The sequence below is a fragment of the Urocitellus parryii genome, chromosome 14 (genome assembly GCF_045843805.1).
Source record: "Urocitellus parryii isolate mUroPar1 chromosome 14, mUroPar1.hap1, whole genome shotgun sequence".
Taxonomy (NCBI): domain Eukaryota; kingdom Metazoa; phylum Chordata; class Mammalia; order Rodentia; family Sciuridae; genus Urocitellus; species Urocitellus parryii.
In genome coordinates this window covers 9675777-9699665 of record NC_135544.1, presented here as the reverse complement: position 1 = coordinate 9699665, position 23889 = coordinate 9675777, and the positions used below count along the sequence as shown (strand labels likewise).

Here is a 23889-nt window from a genome sequence, read left to right as displayed (position 1 = left end):
CAGTGGCCCAGTAGGGACCCTCCCCCCACAATACACAGTAGGTGTCTTGCCAGCAGAGTAGCATCAAGCTTGAGCATCTGTCCCCTGGTTTCCACTCTCCTGACTCTTAGCTCACAAGAACTAATCACTCACCTTTCTCCTTTGCCAAAGAGGGTGCCCGCTGCCTTCGTTTAAAGGTTTGTGTCATGCACACTGAGGAAGGCTGGGATGAGGGGGTCTGCCCACTTAGTTACAGGGAACAACAAAGATCTGCTTGGGCAGAACTCGAAACTCCATGCTCTCTCCTAATCCCCCACGTTGTGTGGGGCCAAATCTGTACGGTTTGTGTGCAGTAGGTGGATATTGGGATAGCAGGCCCTGTCCTGGGCACATAGGTGTATTAAGCCTCAAGTGGTCGTGAGAGGGTCAAAGAGTTCAAGAAAGAGTGGGCTAAATGGTTATGAGCTTGAGCAGGGAAAAAGGGCATGAGACTGCAACATGGAAGTTTTAAGTGTTCATCAACAATTCAATCAAATTCAATTGAATTCAGAGTTTACCCCTTCCTGTTTTCACTGGGATTGAAAACTAACCTCTGGCTAAGGATTTGTTCCTTCATTAATTTTTTTTAACCCATTCATTCATTCATCTGGCCAAGTACAACATATACTTTATATGTAACCTTTGTTCAGTCAGAAATGGGAATTATCTACCCAATTTAACCAGTGTTCAGACAGAACTGGCCGTCCTTATCCTTTTCTCCTTTTCACATTTTGTAATCCCTACTCAATTCTTGGCCTAAGGTTAACTTGAGTTCCTAGCACGGACTTTATTCTGCCTCAAGTTTTTGGTGTGTATACTAGAGATTGAACCCAGGACCTCACACCTACTAGACAAGCACTCTACCATTGAACTAAATCCCCAGTCCTTGTTCAATTTTTTTTTTTTTTAAGTTTTTGGGTTTTGTCTGTTTGTTTGCAGTGTCAGATTGAACCTTGGGATTCATGCATGCTAAGCATATGCTGTGCCTTTGAGCCATACCCCAGCCCTTGGAGTTTTTAATGTTTGATAACTCCTCTCAAAGTTCTGTGCAATTAGCAAGAATATTGTTCTTTTAAAACATTCTTATTTTGATATGTAGTCTGAGTTCATTGTAGAAAATACAGAAAACCTATAATCCTAGCTACTAAGGAGGCTGAGGCAGGAGGATCACAAGTTGGAGGGTAGCCTCAGCAACTAAGCAAGACCCTATCTCAAAATAAAAAATAAAAATGACTGGGATGTAGCTCAGTGGTAATATTACACCCCGCTCCCCCAGTTTAATCCCTAGTACAAAAGAAAGAAAGAAAGAAAAACTTACACTCCCATCATCCAAAAATGATTATTTTTTTAAAAGACTTTTTTCTTGCCTTTATACAAACTTTCAGAAATGGACTTATACTATATGTACTGATTTATAACTTAAGTCTATATTTATTGTCATACACAAAAGCTTTTCATCGTGCCTGATAACTACTTAGTATTCCATTGTGAGTATACAAAATTTGTTTATCTTGTCCTCTACTTTGGGAGTAACTTAGGTTATTTCTAGTAATTTGCACTTGAGTGAACATACTGTTAAAAATAAAATTTGTTCATGTATCAAAGGGTAGTTACAGTTTAAATGTTTTGGTATCATCACTATACCAAACTGCCCCCCAGAAAGGTTGTGCCAGTGAAAATCTTTTTGAAAGCAAGGCTGGGGCTGGGGGTACTCGCCATATGCACAAGGCCCTGGGTTCCATCATCATAATAATTAATAGTAAGCATCTTTATACTGCATGGTTTACATTTTTACATCTTTATTATGAACCCATGGACACAAGATTCATGCCCATAATTAGCTTGAGATTATTTAACCTTAGTTTGAAGTTCAGGAAATTAAGTAACTTCTCAAAGATTGTATAGTTGGAGAGGGGTGGCATGAGGTTTCAAATTCCGGTAGGTCTGATGATATTTTTTTTCCTATTCTATTGCTCTCCATACCTATATCAAATTGGATTCCCCACAAAATTGAGACAGAACACCTTTTGAACATCCCTGCATGAGGCAAGAGAACTATAAGTTCAAGACCCACCTGGGCAATTTAATGAGACCTTATCTCAAAAAATAAAGGGAGCTGGGGATGTAGCTCAGTGGTGGAATGTTCTTGGTTTCAATCCCTAATATCACACACACACAAAAAATAAATAAATAAAATAAAAAGAGATTTAGAAAATAATAATAATAATATAAAAAATAACAAAAATAAACATTGCTGGCTTAGTCCTCCTTATCTCACAGGAATCTGACTTCTCTCTTTGAGATGTTTGCCTTGAGCCATTTCTCCTGTGACATTCTGTTCTGTACTGTGAGGTTCCACATCAGTCACAAGTCTGAGCTGCCCTAATGACAGTGGTTCCCTAGCATGGAAGAATCAACGGAACAAAACCCTTTCTTTTCCACAGTAGCCACAGACCTCCTACTTGGGAGAGATCTAGGATCAGAGATGCTCAAGTGTCAGATACCACACCTGAGTTTTTTGTGGGTCACACTTAGTCCGGAATGCAGCAGTATTGCTTAGACACAAAAACTACGTAGATGTAAACTGGGTGTAATGGTAGACACCTGTAATCCCAGCAGCTTGGGAAGGTGAGGCAGGAGGATCAAGGGTTCAAAGCCACCCTCAGCAATTTAGTGAGGCCCTAAGCAACTCAGTGAAACTCTAAATTAAAGTACAAAAAAGCGTTGGGGATGTGGCTTAGTGGTTAAGTGCCCTGAGTTCAATCCCTGGTACCAAAAAAAAAAAAAAAAACCTACTTAGATTTCTGGATGAAAATAAATATGTCAGAAGGTTCATAAAGACTGGGGTTTAGGATTTTTTTTTTTTTTTAAGGCTACAGTGTTATTTTTCCTTAAGTGCAAAAACTGGGGTGGGGTGGAGTCTAAAATTTTCTTTTTCTTAGTGTTTATATTTAAAAAATTAATGTATAAACAAAATTTTATATTACAAGGTAGTACCACAGAATAATTACAGGATTTTAAAGGTACGTATCAATTTGTGGTACACTATTCGTAGTGCCCTAGGAATAGAAACCAGACCTGTTGAAAGTTAGGGAATGGTTTCCTCTGGTTCTGTCAGTTGGTACCATCCATGTAACCTTTTGGGAAGAAACAGTAAAAGTCTTGTAGACCTTTCCTGAATGCTTGAGTGAGCCATCCTACCCCTACCCTCACGATGTATGGGTCAGGCCCAGCCCCAGCCAGCATTAACTCTTAATAACACAAATACAATAAATGACTCATTCGTGGTGACAGGGCTAAACGCACTAAGAAAGTCGGAATCGTTGGTAAATATGGGACCCGCTACAGTGCCTCCCTCTGGAAAATGGTGAAGAAGATTAAAATCAGCCAGCACGCCAAGTACACATGTTCCTTCTGTGGCAAAACCAAGATGAAGAGTTGGGTTGTGGGGATCTGGCACTGTGGTCCCTGCATGGAAACAGTGGCTGGTGGCGCCTGGACCTACAACACCACTTCTGCTGTCACAGTCAAGTCTGCAATCAGAAGGCTGAAGGAATTGAAAGACCAGTAGAAAGTTCTACCATATAGCAAAATTCTGGTTTGTTGTTAATTGTATTAACTGCATGTTCTGATGTGAATTGTGTTAGTATTGCCTTTTCAAAAGAGATTTGTAAATCGAAGCCCTTCTAATATGAATTGGAAAATTTTGCTGAGATGGGTTATTGTAATTCAGGTGTTTTTCCCCCCAGTACTCAGATGATAATGGCATGAAACTTAAGTCTTACAGCTTAGGTATATAGTACAAAATTTGTTTTAAAGGTAAAATGTGCTAAAATACACAAAGTATATACATTTTTTAAAAAAAGGAAGACGTAGTAGTATCCAATGTTGTTAAAATGCAGACCTTGGCAGGGCAAGGGCCCAGGAATCAGCATTTTAAGTTCCCAAGTGATATCAATATTGTTAGTTCTTGAACTACAACAGCTAAAGTGTGGACTTCAACTTGAATATAATTACATAATATTTTCTAGGTGGTAAAAAATAAAAAGGTGCAAAAGAAAAAATAGAAGTAATATTCAAAGCCCACATTAAATAAAGACATTAGACCCTAGATTATCTAAAGACATATGAAATGACATAGGATGGCCTCTTTTCAAAGGAAAGGTGTAAATTGACTGACTGCTGTACGTTGTAGTATATATAATAGTGTGTACACACACACAGAGTTGGGTATCCCTTTGATGATGTCAGTATGTTCTGAGAGGTGCATGGTTAGGAGATTTCGTGTTAGTGGGACCATCATAGAGTGCTTACACAAACCTATGTAGCACAGCCTCCCACACTCATAGGACAATTAGTGTGTGCATCTATGTACATGGTGTAGCCCACTACTCCTGTGGCTGTGATGAGTGAGATGACACGATTTAAATGAGGCACAAGAGAAAATGATGGAGTCAAGACACAGAAAACATGAGATATATGAGACTGCTGCTGGCATAATGCTGCCAGCAACATTAAATATAAAAGTAAGCTTTTTTATATTTAACTAGAATAAATACATACTAAAATAACTATTAAAAGTGAATTATCATAAATCATAAACCAGTTAATTATCATTATTAAATATTTTATACTGTATATAATTGGATGTGCTATATGACTAGTAGCACAGTAAGTTTGTTATACCAGCTTCTCTACAAACACATGAATGATGTGTTACTTACTCTGTGACTTGAGGACTCACATAATGTCACTGGAAATTAGAATTTTTCAGCTCAATTATAATCTTATGGGAACACTGTCGTATGTGGCTTATTATTGACCAAAACATTATACAGAGCGTGACTTTATCTCTGTCTCTTTTTATATGTATATACATAGGTGCACCTCGACTTATAGTGGGGTTACATCTTGTTAACCCATTCTAAGTTAAATGCATTTAATACTGCTAACCTACCTAACATCATAGTTTAACTTACTTAGCTGATCTTAAAACATGCTTAGAACACTTACATTAGCCTGCAAAATCATCTAACACAAAGCCTGTTTTATAATAAAGTGTCTAATATCTCATATCACTTATAAAATATCTATCCAAACCGACATCAGGAATCCAGTATACTATAGAGTATCAATTATTTACCTGAAGCTGCAGCTCACTGTTGATGCCCAGTGTAGGGCATGTCGGAAAACAGATAAAACTCAAAACACAGTTTCAACTAAATGTGTATCACTTTCTTCCTACAGATAAGTTGAGAAATCTTACATTGAAACATTGTAACTTGGAGACTGTGTATCTATTTACATATGTATATGTAAATACATATACATATATATACACACACATATACAGATGTCTTGGACATATTAATACTTTTTAAGTAGATGATTTCACAAGTAGGTTGCAATCCATTGTCATTTTTTAAAAAGATATCTAAAAATTCTAATTTTAAAAAGGAAAAGCTATTGGGGTACTGTGGCACCTACCTGTAATTCCAACAACTTGGGAGGCTGAAGCAAGAGATCACAAGTTCGACGTCAGCCTCAACAACTTAGTGAGAACCTGCCTCAAAATAAAAAATAAATAAAAAGGTTTGGAGATGTTGCTCAGTGGTAGAGTGCCCCTGGGTTCCATCTCTAGTACCAAAAAGAAAAAGAAACTGGGAAGGAAGGAAGAAAAAAAAGCAAAGCTAGGAAGACAAAGAAAATCAATGAGAAAAACAGTTTGTGCTACCATGTAGTAAACTCTTACCTCACACGGTACAGTGGTCCTTAGATTTTTCCTGGTTCAGTGTTCCCTGGAGGGCATGTTAAAGCACATCACTACATTTTGGTCCTCTTGATTCTGAAAAAGGGCCCAATCTCGGTGACTAACAAGTTCCCAGGTTGATGCTGCTGCCACCAGTCCTGGGATCCACACTTTGAGAAATCTCTGAATTCAATTCATTCCCATACCCAGAAAGTCTATATGCTAGGCGTTGTTGCCATTTAGCAGCTTAGGAGACTGGCTCAAAGTCTCAAAACTTGCTAAGGTTCAACAGCTAATAGATTGGTGGAGTGGTTCAGGATCAGGTCTTTGCCAAACCAATGCCTACTGCTCTAACCCCTGTGCTGGGAAGAGGTGAATGAAGGTGGAACTTTGGAGGTTCTGGGAGGAGAAAGGCATGATAGGCTGGAAAGTGGGGAGAGGTGGGAGAAGGTGAGTACTTTCACTTTGGAGGGCTGCCTGGGGGAGACTGGAATAGGGAAGTGTTCTAGAAGCCTTCCTAGGAAGGAAAGAGACCCTCTTCCTGGAACACCCTCCTGCATTAAGTCCATTATCATTATCTTTGGGATGCATATTCTCCACCCCTTTAGGAATGTGCTCCTTTATGGTCAAACTTGAGAGTTTATTTTTGGAATTAAGTTTTTTTCCTTTGCTGTTAGGAATTAGCCTTTGAACCTAGAATAAAATTCACCCCTTGATGTCCAAAACTTATGATTTGTTGTTTGAATGGTCAAAACCCTATTAATGCCTGAGAGAGATGGTTGGAAGTGGTCTTTATTTTATCAGGTTAGCCCTTCTTTGTTATCCACAAATTCCCAATGCATTTGAAAAATTTATTGACCTAACTTTTCTCATGGGATTGTATTCCATTAGCATCAAAAAAGGATCGTGAAGTGAATTCTTGAATAATACTGAGTTTTCTGCTAGTCTTAGAAGAGATGAAGATGAGAAGCATTTATTGAAGGTGCTGGTGGCCAGAGTTCTGTGACCAAAACAGATTCCCTTTTTTTTTTTTTAATATTAGTTGTTGATGGACCTTTATTTTATTTTTTTCTTTTTTTTATTGGTTGTTCAAAACATTACAAAGCTCTTGACATATCATATTTCATACATTAGATTCAAGTGGGTTATGAACTCCCATTTTTACCCCAAATACAGATTGCAGAATCACGTCAGTTACACATCCACATTTTTACATAATGCCCTATTAGTAACTGTTGTATTCTGCTACCTTTCCTATCCTCTGCTATCCTCCCTCCCATCCCCTCCCATCTTCTCTCTCTACCCCATCTGCTGTAATTCATTTCTCTCCTTGTTTATTTTCCCATTCCCCTCACAACCTCTTATATGTAATTTTGTATAACAATGAGGGTCTCCCTCCATTTCCATGCAATTTCCCTTTTCTCTCCCTTTCCCTCCCACCTCATGTCTCTGTTTAATGTTAATCTTTTCTTCCTGCTCTTCCTCTCTGCTCTGTTCTTAGTTGGTCTCATTATATCAAAGAAGACATTTGGTATTTGTTTTTTAGGGATTGGCTAGCTTCACTAAGCATAAGATTCCCTTTTCTTAAAGGACAGTTACATGGAGAGATGGTTCCCTCCCCCATCATCAGTGTGCTCTTGGTTGGGGGCAGGTGGGGAAGTCAGTGGATGACACTCCTCCATCCAGCAAGTCCCTGCTGGGACCCAGGACATTGGTTAGAGGTGGAGGAAAACTTTTCAAGTCAGCCTCCTCATTTCACAGAGCATGAAGCTGTCAAGGAAGGTGACTTGCCTGGGGTCACATGGTTAGAGGTAAGGTTAGCCAGTGGAGTGATTTCTACTCAGATGCTGTCTCTGCTGCATCCAGCCAGTGACAGCCACCTGTGTGGCTTAAGCTGAGTTGGGGACTAAATGGTTTCTGCAAAAGACCTCTCTTCCCCAGGATTCTAGTGGTCCTGGATCCCTGTGGAAGCAAAGGCACATACACACCAGGCTCATTCTTCTATGTGCTCTACCTGAAAGCCATAATATCCTAAGTAGAAAAACCTGGAAACTATGTGTTTAATTCTTAAAACAGAGTAAAATGCTCATCTTTGATGCTGTGTGCATGAGAGAAGGAGGCTAAATGATGAATACCTGGTATGTGGAAGATGGCATATAAATGAAGCAACTTCTGGGTTTCCACAGGCCTGGAGATCTGTGAAACTGACCCTTGGTCCCACATTTTTAGATTTAGGACCAGTATAATTCCCCTCCTAATATTTTGAAACCCATGTAGGATTCTCAACTTATTTTACTGAGTGAGCACGTTTTTAATAAGCTATTGGTGCTTAGCCCCATCACCATTTAATTATTTTTATTGGGATAAAACATACATAACATGAAATACACCAGTGTATCCATTGTCAAGGGTACAGTTATGTGGTATTGTTTGTTCACATTGTTGTGCAGCCATCACTACCATTCCACTAGAACTTAATTGACATACCTATTAATCAGCGCCTCCTTCTCCTGTCCCTCAGCCCCTTGAACCATCATCTATATTATGTCATTTTAAGAGGATGTTTTATCACTTTTATTCTCTTAAAGTGAAAATAAGAGCTTTTTTTTGTGGGGAGGGGGGTTCTGCTGAGAATGGAACCCAGGGCCTCATGCATGTTAGACAAGCTCTCTACCACTGAGCCCCACCCCCAGCCCCTGCCATTTCTTTACATTGAGAAAAATGTTACTTCAGGAAGAAATCATTCCTTTCCCCACCTTAGGCAGGGCTCTGACCCAGGCCACCCAGAACCACCATTACAGGATTGAGACCTGATGGGGGTGTGGGGCTGGCAGAATGTTGGGGTGCTGAGAGTCCTGGTGACTTGTGCAATGCAGCACACCTACTGTGGTTTTGGGGGTCCATAAGACACATTCTCAAACAGCTGAGGCCTCTACTAGTGCATCAGCAAGTTTAGGGAGTGACAACTTTTTCCTGGCCAGCTGCTGGCGTTTCCTTCCCCAATCAGCACCGCTGAGCCTGGGGGAGGGGCAGCCCTCTGAGAGGCTGGGGAGGGCCTGGGGGTGGGAGAGGTGGGGGTAGGGCAATACATTCTTTTCTTTAAGGAACCTGACCGGACTTTAAGGTCAGAGCACTGCGGAGAGTAGGAGCTGCAGGGTTACCTCTTCGCTGTTGATTCATCTCGCTCTCCTCCCTCCCCCACTCTTAATGATCTTTCCATTACAGAACCCAGACCAGGAAGTGCATGACAGGTCGCAGCTGCAGACACATGGCTGGGAGGCCTGGGCTTTGGGCCAGTGGTAGGAGGGTCTGAACTCCCCTCCTACAGCAGGACCCCTACACACACACACACACACACACACACACATACACACACACACACCCCTTCCTCCCCCTACCTCAAGCTAACATCTTAGTGGAAGAAGTTTGTTCTTATGCATTTTATCAGTTGGTGACCAGTTATACTTTTGCTTTGAGTTTAGGGCATGATTTTTTTTTTTTTTAAAGGCAGGAATAAGACCTTCACCTGACCTACAGTCCACATAAATTGCCCATACCAGCTTTTAAAGAGTTCCCCATCTTGAGCAGACTCTTGCTCCTTGTCCCAAAGTAGAACCCATCTAGTTATGGTCTTCAAAGCTTCCCAAGATGTTCATGGTAGTTGCTGGGCAGTCTTCATTGCCTCCAAAATAAAATGTCATCTTCTGTGATTCTATCTAAAATGCGAGGTTCAAAACATGTTTTGGGGAAAGGTCTAGCTGCAAGTTCATGGGATTTTCAAACTCAGACCTGGGTTCGAATCACAGCGAAGAAGCTGTGCCCCCTTCATTTTTTAGACTCTGTTGGAGATGGCTCTTTCCACTTATGAGTTGCTAGGAAATGTTAATTTACTCTAAACTGTGTCCTAGGGGGCAGTTGTCACTCGGGAGTTTCTGTCTCCACCGCCAGCTGTGTTGTTGGCTCTCTTCCCTGAATCTGCCAAGGCTGGATTCTTCTGGTGCCAAATGAGAAATGGTGACACAAACTTCTAGGAGCTGAGATCCTTGACTGCCCTTCCCCATAGCTGCAGGGCATCCACCTTCACTCTTACTGAGTTCTTTCTTGCTGATAAGATTGGAGGGAGAGAAACAAAGTCTATTGGGAACCATTTTGGAAAATGGGTGGAGTCGGTTTTATTTTTGACCCAGCTTAAGGTGTTATCAGTAAATAATTGGGGCCCTGAACTTTTGTTGGGGAAAGAAAAGAGATTTCTTTTTAAGACAACTCTTGGGTGCATTCCTTTGTTAATCACTTAATTACAGTCCTTTAAGCGGAGAAGGTTCTCCCAAAGTGGGAGGTGGGGGACTCTGATACCAGTTGGGGGAAGGGGACCAAATCCTTAGGGATTCAAAGTACAGACAGGAAGGAGGCATCAGATAAACCCAGGAACAGAAGTTTGAACCCCAAATTCAATTTGGGTACATTACAGCATATTAACACTCAGGCTTCCTATGTGTTTTAAGATTGACACAAACTCTCTCAGTCTGGAGCTGACAAGTGGGGTTCTGCATGCTTCCTCCGCCAGCTCAGTTCCTGGGGAGCTGGTTTTGGGGGGTCGTGGGGCAGTCACAGGGCCCTGGCTGTGGCTTTACCCAGCACAGGCGGCTCTGCACTAAATTACAGTGACGAGGTGGGACATACAAAAGACCAAAATCTTTTTTTAATAAAAACAAAACAAAACTCCAGCCCCAAGCCCCTGGGCTGCTGAATGGCGATGGCTTCCTGTCAGGATTAGCCGGGCTGCCTGGGCATGTGTGCACTGCCTTTCTCCTCAGGAAATACCTTTAGTAAGCCCCGGTGGGGTCCCCATGGCAACGCGCAAGGGGACCTGCTGACTGAGGCCATTCAGCCCGCCATTGTTCCTCGGCCCCTTTGTTGTGAGCTTTATTGCTGCCCCTCTGGCAAACACAGCAGTTTGCACCGTTTTGTCAGGCTGAATGTGGAGTTTTTACATTTTAATGGGCTCTTCTGGCAGTGGCCCATTTGCATGCAAAATGTTCCTTCTTACTCCTTTCCCTTTTTCTATTAAAAAAAAAAAAAAAAAAAGGCACCCTACTCCAAATCCCCTGGGTCGGGCGACTGGTGAATGCTGCTGATCTGGGCATCAGACCCTGCTAATTGATTTGGTGTTCCTGTCTCTCCTGCCACACACACCTGTCTCTGTCCTGTTCTTCCTGCTACCCACAAGATATGTGTTCCTCATTTCTGCAGCTTCCCTGGTATTGGGGGGACTTCCCTTGTATTGTGGATAAGTTCAGGGAGTCACTTACCTTTAAGGCTCTCTCTCTATAGATCCCAACCCTATGGGATGATGGGTGTTATCCAGGATTTCAGTGAGAGTCCCTGGCTCCGGCCTGGTCTTGCCAGACTCAAGTAAGTTTTCAGTTCCATTTCAAAGCCAAAATAACGTAATAAAAAACCTCTGCAGAGGGCCCCCGGAGCCCCGCTGCGCTGTTCTGTGTTCCTTTTAAGTTGCTTTCAAAGCCACCCCGAGTTCCTCCCCCACCCACAATTGCCCCCTCATTTATCTCTGGGGAGCTTGTGCCAAGACCGTAAACATTCCTAGACCACCAGTTCCCCCATGTTACTGAAGAAGATGGCCTTTCTCCCCTAATTTTCTTAACCCAGAAATCCGAAATCAAAGGGATTTATGGGGGAATGACAGAAATTGCTACCCTGAGTCATCATGCTAACAAACCAAGTCTGGTTTGTTGAGGGGTGAGTTACTCAAAGCCTAAGTCCCATTCAATGTAGCAGCTATTCCTGACCCCAGAGGGGAGTCAAGACATGGATGTGTGGACCAACCTGATGGCTAGGCAACAAGATCAAGTACAAGATGAAGCCATGAACATTTTCAAGGCCAGGGGAGAAGTACATTAAGAATGTAGTAGTTCAACTACAAATTCAGATGGGTGAGCTTGAAGATCTGGGGACATGATGGAGAGATTGTTGGAGAGAGAGGAGGGGAAAGGTATTTTAGGAGAAGCAAGGTCTCTTGAGGAAGGATGGGGCAGTGAAGAACCCAGAGATTTGGACAGATGAGGTGGGGGAGGGGAGGTGGCTCAGCAGCTCAGGACTCTGGTGGAAGGAATAAATCCTGGGCTGTCACAGCATGAAGAGACAGGAGGCAGCATGAGACCTCTTTGAGGACTTGTGATCCAAAGAGCTGGCCCAAGGGGAGGGTTGACCAGCCCCTTGGCCTAATGTTCTTAATCTTCTCCGTGGGTCATCAGAGGTCATCAGCTGTAAGCCATAATCAAGGGTGAGGGCCTTGAGAAGAGGAATGGTGTCAGGTGACTGAGGGGTCGAGCCAAGGAGCCAAGAGGGAGGGCCATGCTGCCTTCTACCTGTGGCAGGGGCAGTGCCCTGCATGCCTGGTGTGGGTCGCCTCTCACTGACCCACATGCCGAGACAGCGCTTGCTGGACCACCCTGGGTGAGAAGCGCTGTGAAGGGAGCCAGGACTCAGCAGGCCTGTCATCTGGGTCATCACTGATCACTTTGGGAGAAGTCTCTCCAACTCTGTTTTCTTATGTTCAGAAGAGAATGAACAGGAGTGACATGATCATGAGTATACTTGTTGTAACAGATCAGCTGTGGTACCCAAGGAGGGCACTGGTAGTGCCTCCCACCCCCCATTTCCTCACCCGTCATTGTGGACAGCCAAACCTGTTCCAAGAGGTCGGTGAGCATGGGCAGGAAAGTATATTTATTAATTGTAAGCATTCCATTATAACCTAGTGGTTGTTAGATGAGCTCTGGGATTGAAGGGATGAAGGAAAGGAGGGAAGATAAGAATTCCACTAAGGAGGTAGGAGACCTGGGTACCATCACACAGGATCAATGGGCTGAACCAGAAGGGCTTCATCAATCTCCAGAAGTCTGTAAAGATACAGTGAAGGTACAGGCTGCCTTTCAAAGTGATAGAGCCAGATTCTGGGTGTGTGAATTCTGAAGAACCCAGGCCACCTGAGTTTAAATCCCAGCTCTGTCATTTACTACTTAGGTGTGCCATCGTGGTCAAATCCTGAACCTTTGTGCTTCAATTTCTCCTCTGTGAAATAGGAATAATAACAGTACCTAATTCACAGGGTGGCTGTGGGGTTTTGAAGAGTTAACACATGCTGAGAATTGTGCTAGGCATAGAGTAAGCAAACTCTTCCAGATATACAATAGAAGAGAATCAACCCCAAAGGGCTGCTATGAGGATGAAATAAGATGGTCTGTGAGAAGAGCTTTGCACAGTATATGGGGTATAGTCCACCCACTGTGAATATTAGCCAGTATTGTATTCCTATCTACACAGTTGTTTAAGGATCACTAGATAGTGTACTGGAAGGTATGTGGCAAATTGCAAAGTGCTATGCAAATATGTTGTTCTTCACTGGGGTCATGTTAAGTTGTGGGATTTGGGGATGGATAACCTCCAAATCAATTTGGCTGTTATGGGACTAGGGCTGGTGAAGTGGTATTTCAAAATACATTTGCAGGTATATTTGTCCCTGTGGCATGAATGGCCTGCATTATAATTTCTACAAAGAGATGTGTTCCCGGGGACTTCTTCAGTGGCTCTGTTATATTCCTGGCCTTACAAGTTGAAATCTTTTTGCCCCTACCCCTCTCCTATTTTCTATCATGAACCTTCTGTTCCAAGCAGGCCTTGCAGTCAGGCTTCATACAAAGGCACAGCCTTGCTCAGAAGCATTTCATTCTTTGCTGTCCTCCTTCCCTGCCAACTTTGTCCCACTTTGCTCTGACCACTGAATTTTTTTTTTTAAAAGTTGTGTAACTTAAGACCCTGTGCTGGATTGCTTGTACATAGTTCTTGTATTCTCTAGTTGTCTCGTGTTGCAATATAAAGTGCATCATATATATCAAGTTGATGTGTGCATCTTATCACCCCAGTTAGGCTAAGACATGTCTTGGGTGTCTTAACCATGTCTTGGATGTTTAACCCATTTCTTCTTACACAGACACACCTAATCATAACTATTTTGAAGACAGTTTCCTATCTTCTTGGATTTTCAGGGACTGGGGTCTCATCCTCATAAGAATAACAAGGTGTGTGTGGGCTTGTGCCTCTTACAGGCTCCATTCCCCCACTCTGCACAGTAGCCATAGCTGGCAGAACTCAGAGAGATTTACAATCAAGAGCTTAGAGCTGATCTGATGTACCCAGGGTAGAACCTCCTGCTAAACGACTAGTGGGAGATTTCTGGCCAGTCTTGCCTTCAGCAAAATGCCACACCTGTTGGCTTGTTGGAAATTGCACAGCTGCAGTATGTGAGCGGCAAGTAGGAAGGGAGGGAGGACTCACTAGTGCTTCATAAACACTAATCTATCATGTTCCTAAATTTGAAACACCATGGGAAGGCCCCCCTCCATCCCTACCTCTTATCTTTTCTAGCAGTTCCCTTAAGGATTACTGAAAATTGTGGGTCCCCTTCTTTGGAACTGTCCCTACTGCAGGGGATAGAGAGGCTCTGTTAGAGAAGCAGGATAGGATTCACGAATGAATCACTTTCACTCTCAATGCAAGGAGCTCTGATCCAACCTTCATGAGTTTCCACCTTCACACTGTCCCAGGCACTTGTCTCAGGACTAGGCACTTCCTCCATTTCCTATTCAGCAGCTAAGTAAGAGCCTTTGTTCTCTCCTGTTTTCTAGAGAGTTAATCAGGGCTTTGGAAATGAAGTCAGCAGCCTGAGTCCTCTCAGGATGTTCATGTGAAGTCAGACTCTGTCCCTAACCTTCCCACTCCCAATGATAACAAGACTCCATTCTGTTGGCATCAAGTACAATGCACCTTTTTTTCCACAGTGTACTTTTAAACACATGGCGTCCGGAGCTTGTAATAGTGAACATTATAAATTGACTCACAGTCAAACATTTTCAGCCTCAGGCTGGGTCACCATGGCATCCAGATACTACATGGTCTCCAGCCTCCATCCCCACTTCATCTCTCAGGAAATAAGATACATAAAGCAAGTGTTTAGGTCTGCAGCTTCCCTCAAGCATCCCTATTGTATGTATTGAGGACAACCCTTGTACCTGATTCTAATGAATCAGATTGTTCCAGGGTTGGAATGTTGGCTTCAAGTGGCTGAGCAATAAAATGGCTTTCTTTTCTTCGCCTTTCATGGCCAGCTCAATAAAAGCATCAGTTAGCTCATCTCTTGCTAATAGATACCTAAGGACATGTCTAGCCTGGCCTGTTGGTCTTGACCAGAGAAAGACCAGCTGCTTTAAACTAGAGCAGGGATGGAGGACCTTTTCTTCAAAGAGGTCAAAACGTGAGGGACACTGGAAAAAACAAAAGAGAATGGGAAATGGTGACTTAATTAAGTTGTGGGCTGCTGGTGATCAGTCATGCACTGGAATAAGCCACCTTTCATAGGACAATGTCAAGGTCAGGGTCACTGTACAGGGCAGCAATGCAGAAGTAGGACCCACCATAAAATAAGTGGTTGGTTACCATTTCATCACCTCCTAAAAGAAAGTGGCATTATCCCTGCGTTGTAAATAGAGAGTCTGACACATACTCAAGGGCACCGCTAGCACTGAACAAGCCACAAATACCTTAGAGACTTAGGCTGATTTTTGATTCCTCTAAGAATTAGCTTTTGCCAGATGCTAAATTTAGTTGAAGATCTATCAAGTAGTTTCTGTGTTTCTGACATTGTTGGGCACTGTTGGAGAAATCATAATAGGTAATCTTGCTCTAGGTTGCTTGCTTGTTCTTAAGAAAGTCAAGATATGGACTTTTTAAAATTAATTAATTTATTTTAATTAGGTATATATGACAGCAGAATACACTTTGATTCATTGTACACAATTGCAGCACAACCTTACGTTTCTATGGTTGTACATGATAAGACATGGACATTTTTGCCAATTAAGAAAGAACACATTCAGATGTCTGTTGACTGATGACTGCAAGTGGTATATCCATACAGTGGAATATTTGTAGGCCATTAAAAGGAATAAAGTACTGCGACATTATGCAAAGTGGAAGAAGCCAGTCCACAAAACACTGTCTATTGTATGATTTCACCAATATGGAGAATGGATAAATCTAGAAAGATAGAAAGCAGATCAGTGGTGGGGTATGAGATGGGAGGTGACTTCTGTGGGTATAGGGTTTCTTTTGGTCTTGCTTCTTAAGTTAAGTTGTATTGATGGTTTTACAACTCTGAATACACAGCCCGATGTGTGTTCCTGTGGTTTCTGTACTTATGAATTCAACCCACCTGGGATGGGAAGTATTGAGGAAGGGTAATTATCTGTACTGAATATGTACAGACGTTTTCCCCCTGGTTTTTATTCCCTAAATAATACAGTATAACAATGATTTATGTTTTATTAGGTGATTAATCAAATGATTAATCTAGAGGTGATTTAAAGTATAGGAGGGGAAGTACCAAGGTTGTATGCAAATGATGTGCCATTTTATACAAGGGACTTGAGCATCCTCAGATTTTCATATGGGGGTACGGGGGCCAGTTTCCTGGAACCAATCCCTCCTGGATACCATGAGACAGTGTACCAAAAACCATTTAATTGTACACTTCAAATGGGTGAATTTCTATAGTGTGAATTATCTCTGCTGATGTTTTAAAAAAAAATACAAGACATTAATATAATAGAGTGTGAATTTATGTGGTTCAGTTAGCAACCATTTTACAGAAAATTAAGAATAGAGACACTAGTATAGACTGAAGACTTGGTTTTGTTTTGTTTTTTTTTGTGTACCAGGGATTGAACTCAGGGGCACTCAACCACTGAGCCGCATCCCCAGCCCTATTTTGTATTTTATTTAGAGACAGTTGAGTTGCTTAGTGCCTTACCATTGCTGAGGCTGGCTTTGAACTTGTAATCCTCCAGTCTCAGCCTCCCAAGCTGCTGGGATTATGGGCCTGTGCCTCCGTGCCCGGCATTGGTGGGTTTTTTTGATGGTGGGCTTTTCGTAGTCTAGGGCAGGAGAGAGATGCTGATAGTTGTCAGCAGAAGCTTAGTTGTATAGAGGGGAGGATGTATTCAGGGCAGAGAACTCCTAGACTTAAAGTGGAAGGCTCCTGTTAGGGAGAGAAGGTGGGACAGAACAGGTGGAAGAGATGTGGGGAGACTTAAAGGCCAACAGGGATATAGATACTAGCCTATTCATGGCTGGGATCTGGGTCTGGATGAGGAGAAAAGGTGGGGCCAGTGTGAACTGTAACCAGAAAAGCCACATAGGAGGTTATCCCAAGATGGAACCAGGAATGGGAAAGAATGAAACAAATGAGACACATTTGGAAGAGAACCAGGATCCAAAGGGTTGTATCAGGAGAAAAGAAAGCTGGTTCTTGAGGTTTTTTCATAGATGGTATAGGAGAGTTTTGTTTGCACATTCTAGTTGAGACCGAGCCAGAGTGGGTGTAGGCAGGGCCAGGTCTCTTGGTGTTTTCTCTTGGGGACAAGTGTCTGAGTGTTCTCCTTGCTGTGATTTTTGTCTTTGTGAACTACTTTTCATCTCTGGGACCTGTTGAAATAGTCTGTGTGATGCCAGAGTCTAAGAATTTGAATTCACTGTTGACCAACGGCTGATGCAGATCACGAGCTACAAAATATTTAATCAGTGAGGTCACTTGAGGGAAGTAAGATTTGATCAATAGGAGTGTCTGCTGTTTTCCTTTAAGGATCCAGTCCCAAACTGCTTTTCTTCTGCCTTCATTTGGCAAAACCACAAATCATTAAAAATGGAAAGAATAACTTTTTCTAAGACCCACAAAAGCTTATTTTTAATCAACTGTGTGTTCTGCTCACCTTTGTGGTGTCCCCCTTCACCGGATTCACAAAAATAAATGTGTGCTAGGTTAGTAGTTTCGGAGCCCTTTTAAAATAGTACCCCCATTTCTGATGAGCCTAGATTTATGATACAAACCTTGAATTGAAGTGGCCAGGGTACAAGTCCCCTTGGAAGAAAACTGAGCCTCTGGTAGTTTGCAATGTGTTGACACCCATTGTCTGTCTGTTTGTCTGTCTCTCTCTCTCTTATTTTCATATTTAAAGTGAGTCTTGCTGTGTTGCCTAGATTGACCTTGAACTCCTGAGCTAAGCAAGCCACCTGCCCCAGCCTCCTGAGTAGCTGGAATGATAGGAGTGTGCCACCAGGTCTGGCTTTAGACATTCATTTTTTTTTAAGTGTGTGTGTGTGTGTGTGTGTGTGTACACATACATACATACATACATACATTTAGTTGTAGATGGACACATTATTATTTTATTTGTTTATCTTTATGTGGTGCCAGGGTTCGAACCCAGTGCCTCACACATGCTAGGCAATTGCTCTACCACTGAGCCATAACCCCAGCCCTAGACATACATTTTTACTTCTAAGGATTCTACTGAGAACATGTGGTGGACTTCAGAAAAAGACTCATTAGAATGAGGGGTGGGGCAAAGGAAAAAAGGGGATTCAGAGAAGAGAAGAGACAGCGAAGAGACCCTATCTGTGGCATTTATTCAGCAAGCATTTATTAAACAGTCTTGGGTGCCAGGCAGAAGACAGGTGGGGTGCTAGCTAGAGATCTGAAAGTCAGTATGGCATCAGAGTGGGAGGGAGAAGCAGCTTCCAGAAGGAGGTCCCTGCCAGGCCAAGCACTGGAGAGTGTGTGGAAAGAGCCAGGCAAAGACATGGGCTCTGCAGGTGATGGGGCAGCAGCAGATGAGAATTGCATGTTGTGTTTCAGGGCCTTGTGGATCTGTGACAAGTTCCTCCTGAGCCTCTTTCGTTGAGCAGGTGTGGAGCTGTAGGTCAGGTGGCAGGTGTGAGAGGCACCCAGTGCTTTCTTGTGGTGGAAGCCAGAGGCCAGCAGAATGCATGTACACCCTAAAAGGAAGTGGGAACTTTATTTCTCCCCTCCCCCATTAGTGAAGGGCAGTTGTTCAGTCTGGGATGGTAGGCTCCTAGATTCATTGGGATCACCGGCCTTCATGCTAGCAAGAGTGAGCAAGTTCTCGGGAGAGGGACAGGTCTTCTTGGTGACATCAGATCTTGTGAACCATGGACACTCTGGCCAGGTCTAAAGCCGCTGTCCAAAAAAGAAGTGAGGGGTGGGGTGGGGTGGATGTGTGACAGTGTGTTATAGGGAGGAAAGTGGCACACACATGAGAGGGTGAGTCCGGGCAGTGGGATGAGGAGAAAAAGGGGCTTTGTGTGCAGCAGCTTCTGCTGCCAGAGCAAGTGTGGGTTGTGTGGCAGCTGCAGGCCCCCGTTCCTAATATAGGCAAAAGCTCCAAATCCTCGGGCCGACACCTGTTAGCTGGAGGCTCCCCTGAGCTGACCTCTCCTTGGGCTGTCTCTCTCACATTCACATCTGACTCACTGGGGGGCCAGATACCCACCCTCACTGAACCCTGTGAACCCAGGGCCTTCTCCCAAAGTGGGTGTTGGGGGCGCTGCTGGATTTTTGAGGAGCAGCACTTACTCAGCTGTCACTAGGGAAAGGGGTGAGGCTGACCTAGCCAAGAGAAATGGGGTGTTCCTCTTGGGAAGTAGCCATTCCTGATGAAGAGCTGAGGGTGCGGGGAGGGGGCACCCTGGACACGGGTCCTGGTGAAGGCCAACTTTCCCCTTAGGATGGGGGGAATGAAGTGTGATCCGCTTAATGCTGCTGCAGCCGCTTCCTAACGTTGCCTCTTTCTTCCTTTGACTTTTGGAGGAGTGGGGTGGAGAAGAGGACATCCGGGTCCTAGGTAGCCAGCTGCTTCCAATCCCTGCCTCCCCAGCTGTGTGTCTGGGGTGAGTGAGGCCTGGGAGGTCGCTGTTCGTGGCTAGCGTCACTCCCTTTGTCTCTCCCCTCCTTCCTCTCCCCTCTTGGTTCCTCTTCCCGGCCCCCATGGGTGGCTGCAGCTCAGCCCTGGGGAGCCCCTGTGGAAGTGGAGTCCCTCCTGGTCCACCCTGGTGACCTGCTGCAGCTTCGCTGTCGGCTGCGGGACGATGTGCAGAGCATCAACTGGCTGCGAGACGGGGTACAGCTGGTGGAAAGCAACCGTACCCGCATCACAGGGGAGGAGGTGGAGGTGCGGGATTCCGTGCCCGCGGACTCTGGCCTCTACACCTGTGTGACCAGCAGCCCCTCTGGCAGCGACACCACCTACTTCTCCGTCAATGTCTCAGGTTGGTAGCCAATCCCTATCCTTGCCTTCCCCCCTGGACCCACCCCTCTGACTCTCTCTGCTAGTTTCAGGGGGAGGTGAACCTCCTTCCCTGCCATGATCTGCCCCCACTCTGCTTCAGAAACTGCTGCCCACTAACATTGCTCCCTGCCCGCCGCGTGGCTTAGCTCTCAAAGGGGTGACCAGGTAGGGCAGACCACAGGCCAGAAAGGTGGGGCTTCTAAGACCTACTTCAGAGGAGTGGCTGATGCTCTTGGGATGTTAGGAGCCTACGAGGTTCCTACCACAACTTACCCAGATCACCAGGATGCTAAGTGGTTCTTTCTCAGCCAGCTTCCACCCTGCCACTACCTTGCCACTTGGACTTGATACCGAACTTAGTGACTAGAGCCCCAGAATATGTGGTGAGTCCCTGCTGTGATGCACCGTATCCACAGGCTTTACAGAAATACCTGCCAACCAGCTCTTGGAGCTGTGCCAGAGCAGCCAGAGAGCTCTGTGACTTTGGGAATCTACTACTTTTAGATTGTGACTTTCACAAAACTACCCTCCAAGGAAGTAAAGCTGTTTGTGTACCCTAGGATGCAGACTTGGCACCTCCTCCCAGACATCACTGAGCACCTGCCCCACTACTGAGGGACTTGCCTTCTTTATTTCCCTCCAGATCCCCCAAAGTGCCAGAAGGACTGGAAAAAGCTCTGGCATGAGCCTGTTGCCGACTACATGGGTGTGAAGCCTGTTCTTTTAAGGGGTTCATACTTGTGGGGCAGAGATGTTGGTAGTGGTGGGCTCCCCATCTGCTGTGGTTAAAAGGGCATCTCCTAAACCTTAGCAGAGCCATGCCAAGGAACCATGACTTTGGAAAGAGCTCCTAGCCACAGTGTGCCTCAATCTGCCTGTGTTTCCCAGGGGTTGGCAGTCTAAAGAAGGATGTAGGTTCCCTGGCTTGCTACTGTGACACCCAGGGCAATCAGGTGGTGCCATGAACAGAGAGAGGGCCTCTGAGTGCAGCATGGCGTTAAGTTAGAGGAATAGCTGCTTCTGGTGGAGCATTCAGAGGAGAGGCTTCTGGGCAGAGAGGGGCAGTGCACTGGGTTGAGGAAGGGAGGAGACAGCACTGGAGCACACGGTTTTCAGTTTCCGTCCCATTGAAAGATTGTCACCAAGGGAAAAGTGGGACTGGGAGTCCTCATGGGGAGGGGTGGCTGGATTCATTTATGACTCTACAAGCCTTAAGGGGGTGACTGTTGTTGTGGATGGAAATCTAGAGGTGCCTCAGAGGGACCTTCAGTGCCCCTTCTTCTTCCTGTAGATGCACTCCCCTCCTCGGAGGATGACGATGACGATGATGACTCCTCTTCAGAGGAGAAAGAGACAGATAACACCAAACCAAACCGTATGCGTGAGACACTGTTTCCTTCCTTACTGCCTTTGGGGCCTGGGAGTTGGGTTTAAGCCGGAAGTGGGAGGCTTCGGTGAAGCGGGAAGGAAGAAGCAGAGGGCACCCAGGGTCATGGTGCCTAGTTGCCCTCCCTTTAAATGTTCTGATAATTGCTGGGCACTGCTCTCAAGGGTTGGGCGGATGGGCGGGGCGCCTCCAGATCCAGACCTTGTCCCAGAGCCTGACCATCCCTCTCCCCCATCCCTCTTGTCTCTCTTGGCTTTCCCTGGGCAGCCGTAGCTCCATATTGGACATCCCCAGAAAAGATGGAAAAGAAATTGCATGCAGTGCCAGCTGCCAAGACAGTGAAGTTCAAATGCCCTTCCAGTGGGACACCTAACCCCACACTGCGCTGGTTGAAAAATGGGAAAGAATTCAAACCTGACCACAGGATTGGAGGCTACAAGGTACACGCGTGTATACACAGATATGAACAGCAGAAAAGTTTGAGAAAAGGGAATGGAAGAGCTGAGATAGATAGATGATCCTTACTTATTACATGCCTTTAATTAGTGTTTTGTTTTTTTTGTTGTTGAGGCTTTTGGTACTAAGGATGGAAGCCAGGGCCTTATGCGTGCTAAACACACACTCTACCACTGAACCATCAGCCCCCTTTAATTGTTTCAAATAATGCTTTTTTTAAACTATAATGGTAATGTACTTTAAAAAATTTCAATCTAAAAAAAATGTGAATAAATTTTAAAATCATCTTTTTTTTATGTGTATAGCAGTTTAACAAAATTGATCATGTTGTATAATTTCTTATTATTTGTTAACAACACTATGAGTCTTTTTCAAGCATGAGTGTTTGAATAGTAATTTTTCATGGTTTACTTAAGATTCCATTATAACTATAAAGCACTAATAAAATTTTTTTTTAAAAAAAAGATTTCATTATGGGCTGGGATTGTAGCTCAGAAGTAGAGCGCTTGCCTCGCACAGGTGAGGCACTGGGTTCAATTCTTAGCACCACATCAAAGTAAATAAATAAACTAAAGGTATTGTGTCCATCTATAACTAAAAAAATTTTTTGAAATATTTTATTATAACCAAGCATGGGGGTGAACCCCTATAATTTTAGCTACTAGGAAGGCTTAGGTAGGAGGATCCCAAGTTTGAGAGCAGCATCCACAATTTAGCAAGACCCTGTCTCAGATTTTTAATTTTTGTATTGTTTTGTACCAGTGATTAAATCCAGGGGCACTTAACTACTGAGCCCCACCCCCAGCCCTCCACCCGCCTCACCTTTTTTAAGTTGTCAATGGGCCTTTCTTTTATTTATTTTTATGTGGTGCTGAGGATCGAACCCAGTGCCTCACACATGACAGCCAAGCGCTCTACCACTGAGTTACAGCCCCAGACCCTTTTTAATTCTTTTTTTTTTTTTTTTAAACAACACTTTTTTTGTGGGGGGAGGGACTGAACCCAGGGCCTTGTGCATGTACTCTATCAACCAAGCTATATCCGCAACCCCTTATTTTTTATTCTGAGACAGGGTCTTGCTGAGTTGCTTAGGGCCTCATGAATTTGAAATTCTTCTGTCTTAGCCTCTGAAGCTGCTGGAATTACAGATGTGCCTCAAAATATTTTTTAAAAGGGTTGGGGATATAGCTCAGTAGTAAAGTGCCCTGGATTCAATCCCTAGTACCAAGAGAAGAAAGAAGAAAAGGAAAGAAGGAAGAAAGGTTCCATTGTAAAAATACCCTATAGTTTTAATTAACAATTTTGAGCTATTAGATATTTTCTAGTTTTTCACTAATGTAAATGTTACAGAAGATATAATCAGCATTTTGAAATGTGTGGCCTTAGGACAGACTGCTGGAAATGAAGTTTTCAGGTCAAAGGGTGTGAGTGTTTTTTAAGCTATTGATTCATATTACCCATTTACTACTGCCCCTTTTTTTTTTTTTTTTTTTTTGTAGGCTGGAGATTCAATCCAGGGCCATGCACTTCCTAAGCATATACTCTCTTACTGAGCTGTATCTCCAAGCCCCAATTACTTTCTTAAAAGGGGAAAATTAATTCACTTTTTTCTTTTTTTCTTTTTTTTTTTTTTTGCGGTGGTTGAGGTGGAACCAGGGACTGAACTCAGGGGCTCTTGATCACTGAGCCACATTCCCAGCTCTATTTTGTATTTTATTTAGAGATAGGGTCTCACTGAGTTGCTTAGCGCCTTGCTTTTGCTGAGGCTGGCTTTGAACTGGTAGTCCTCCTGCCTCGGCCTCTCAAGCCATAGATTTTCTTTTCCTTCTTTCTTTTCTTTTTTTTTTTTTTTTGTGTGTGTGTGTGTTGTTTTCCTTATTAATAAAGTTAGAAGTCTCATGTTAATAAGCAACTTTCTTTTCCTCTGGTAAATTCTGTTGTATCCTTTGTCCGTTTTTGTTTTTTTTTTTTTTTAAGAGAGAGTGAGAGAGAGAATTTTTTAATATTTATTTTCTAGTTCTCGGCGGACACAACATCTTTGTTGGTATGTGGTGCTGAGG

At 43.7% G+C, this 23889-nt stretch overlaps 1 protein-coding gene and 1 pseudogene across 3 annotated transcripts in view; both read left to right on the top strand.

The window, feature by feature from the left end:
- The window catches only part of Fgfr1 (fibroblast growth factor receptor 1), a 46922-nt gene that overhangs the window by 10832 nt on the left and 12201 nt on the right, over positions 1 to 23889 (top strand). The window contains exons 3-5 of one of the 3 annotated variants that reach the window (XM_026404666.2): positions 19700 to 19966; positions 21278 to 21361; positions 21641 to 21813. In XM_026404666.2, coding sequence (XP_026260451.2) covers positions 19700 to 19966; positions 21278 to 21361; positions 21641 to 21813 — 524 coding nt within the window. Of the gene's footprint in view, positions 1 to 19699; positions 19967 to 21277; positions 21368 to 21640; positions 21814 to 23889 lie in introns of all 3 variants that reach the window. The other 2 variants (XM_026404665.2, XM_026404673.2) reach the window with 2 other exon arrangements.
- Positions 3299 to 3589, top strand: LOC113193899 (large ribosomal subunit protein eL43 pseudogene; annotated as a pseudogene).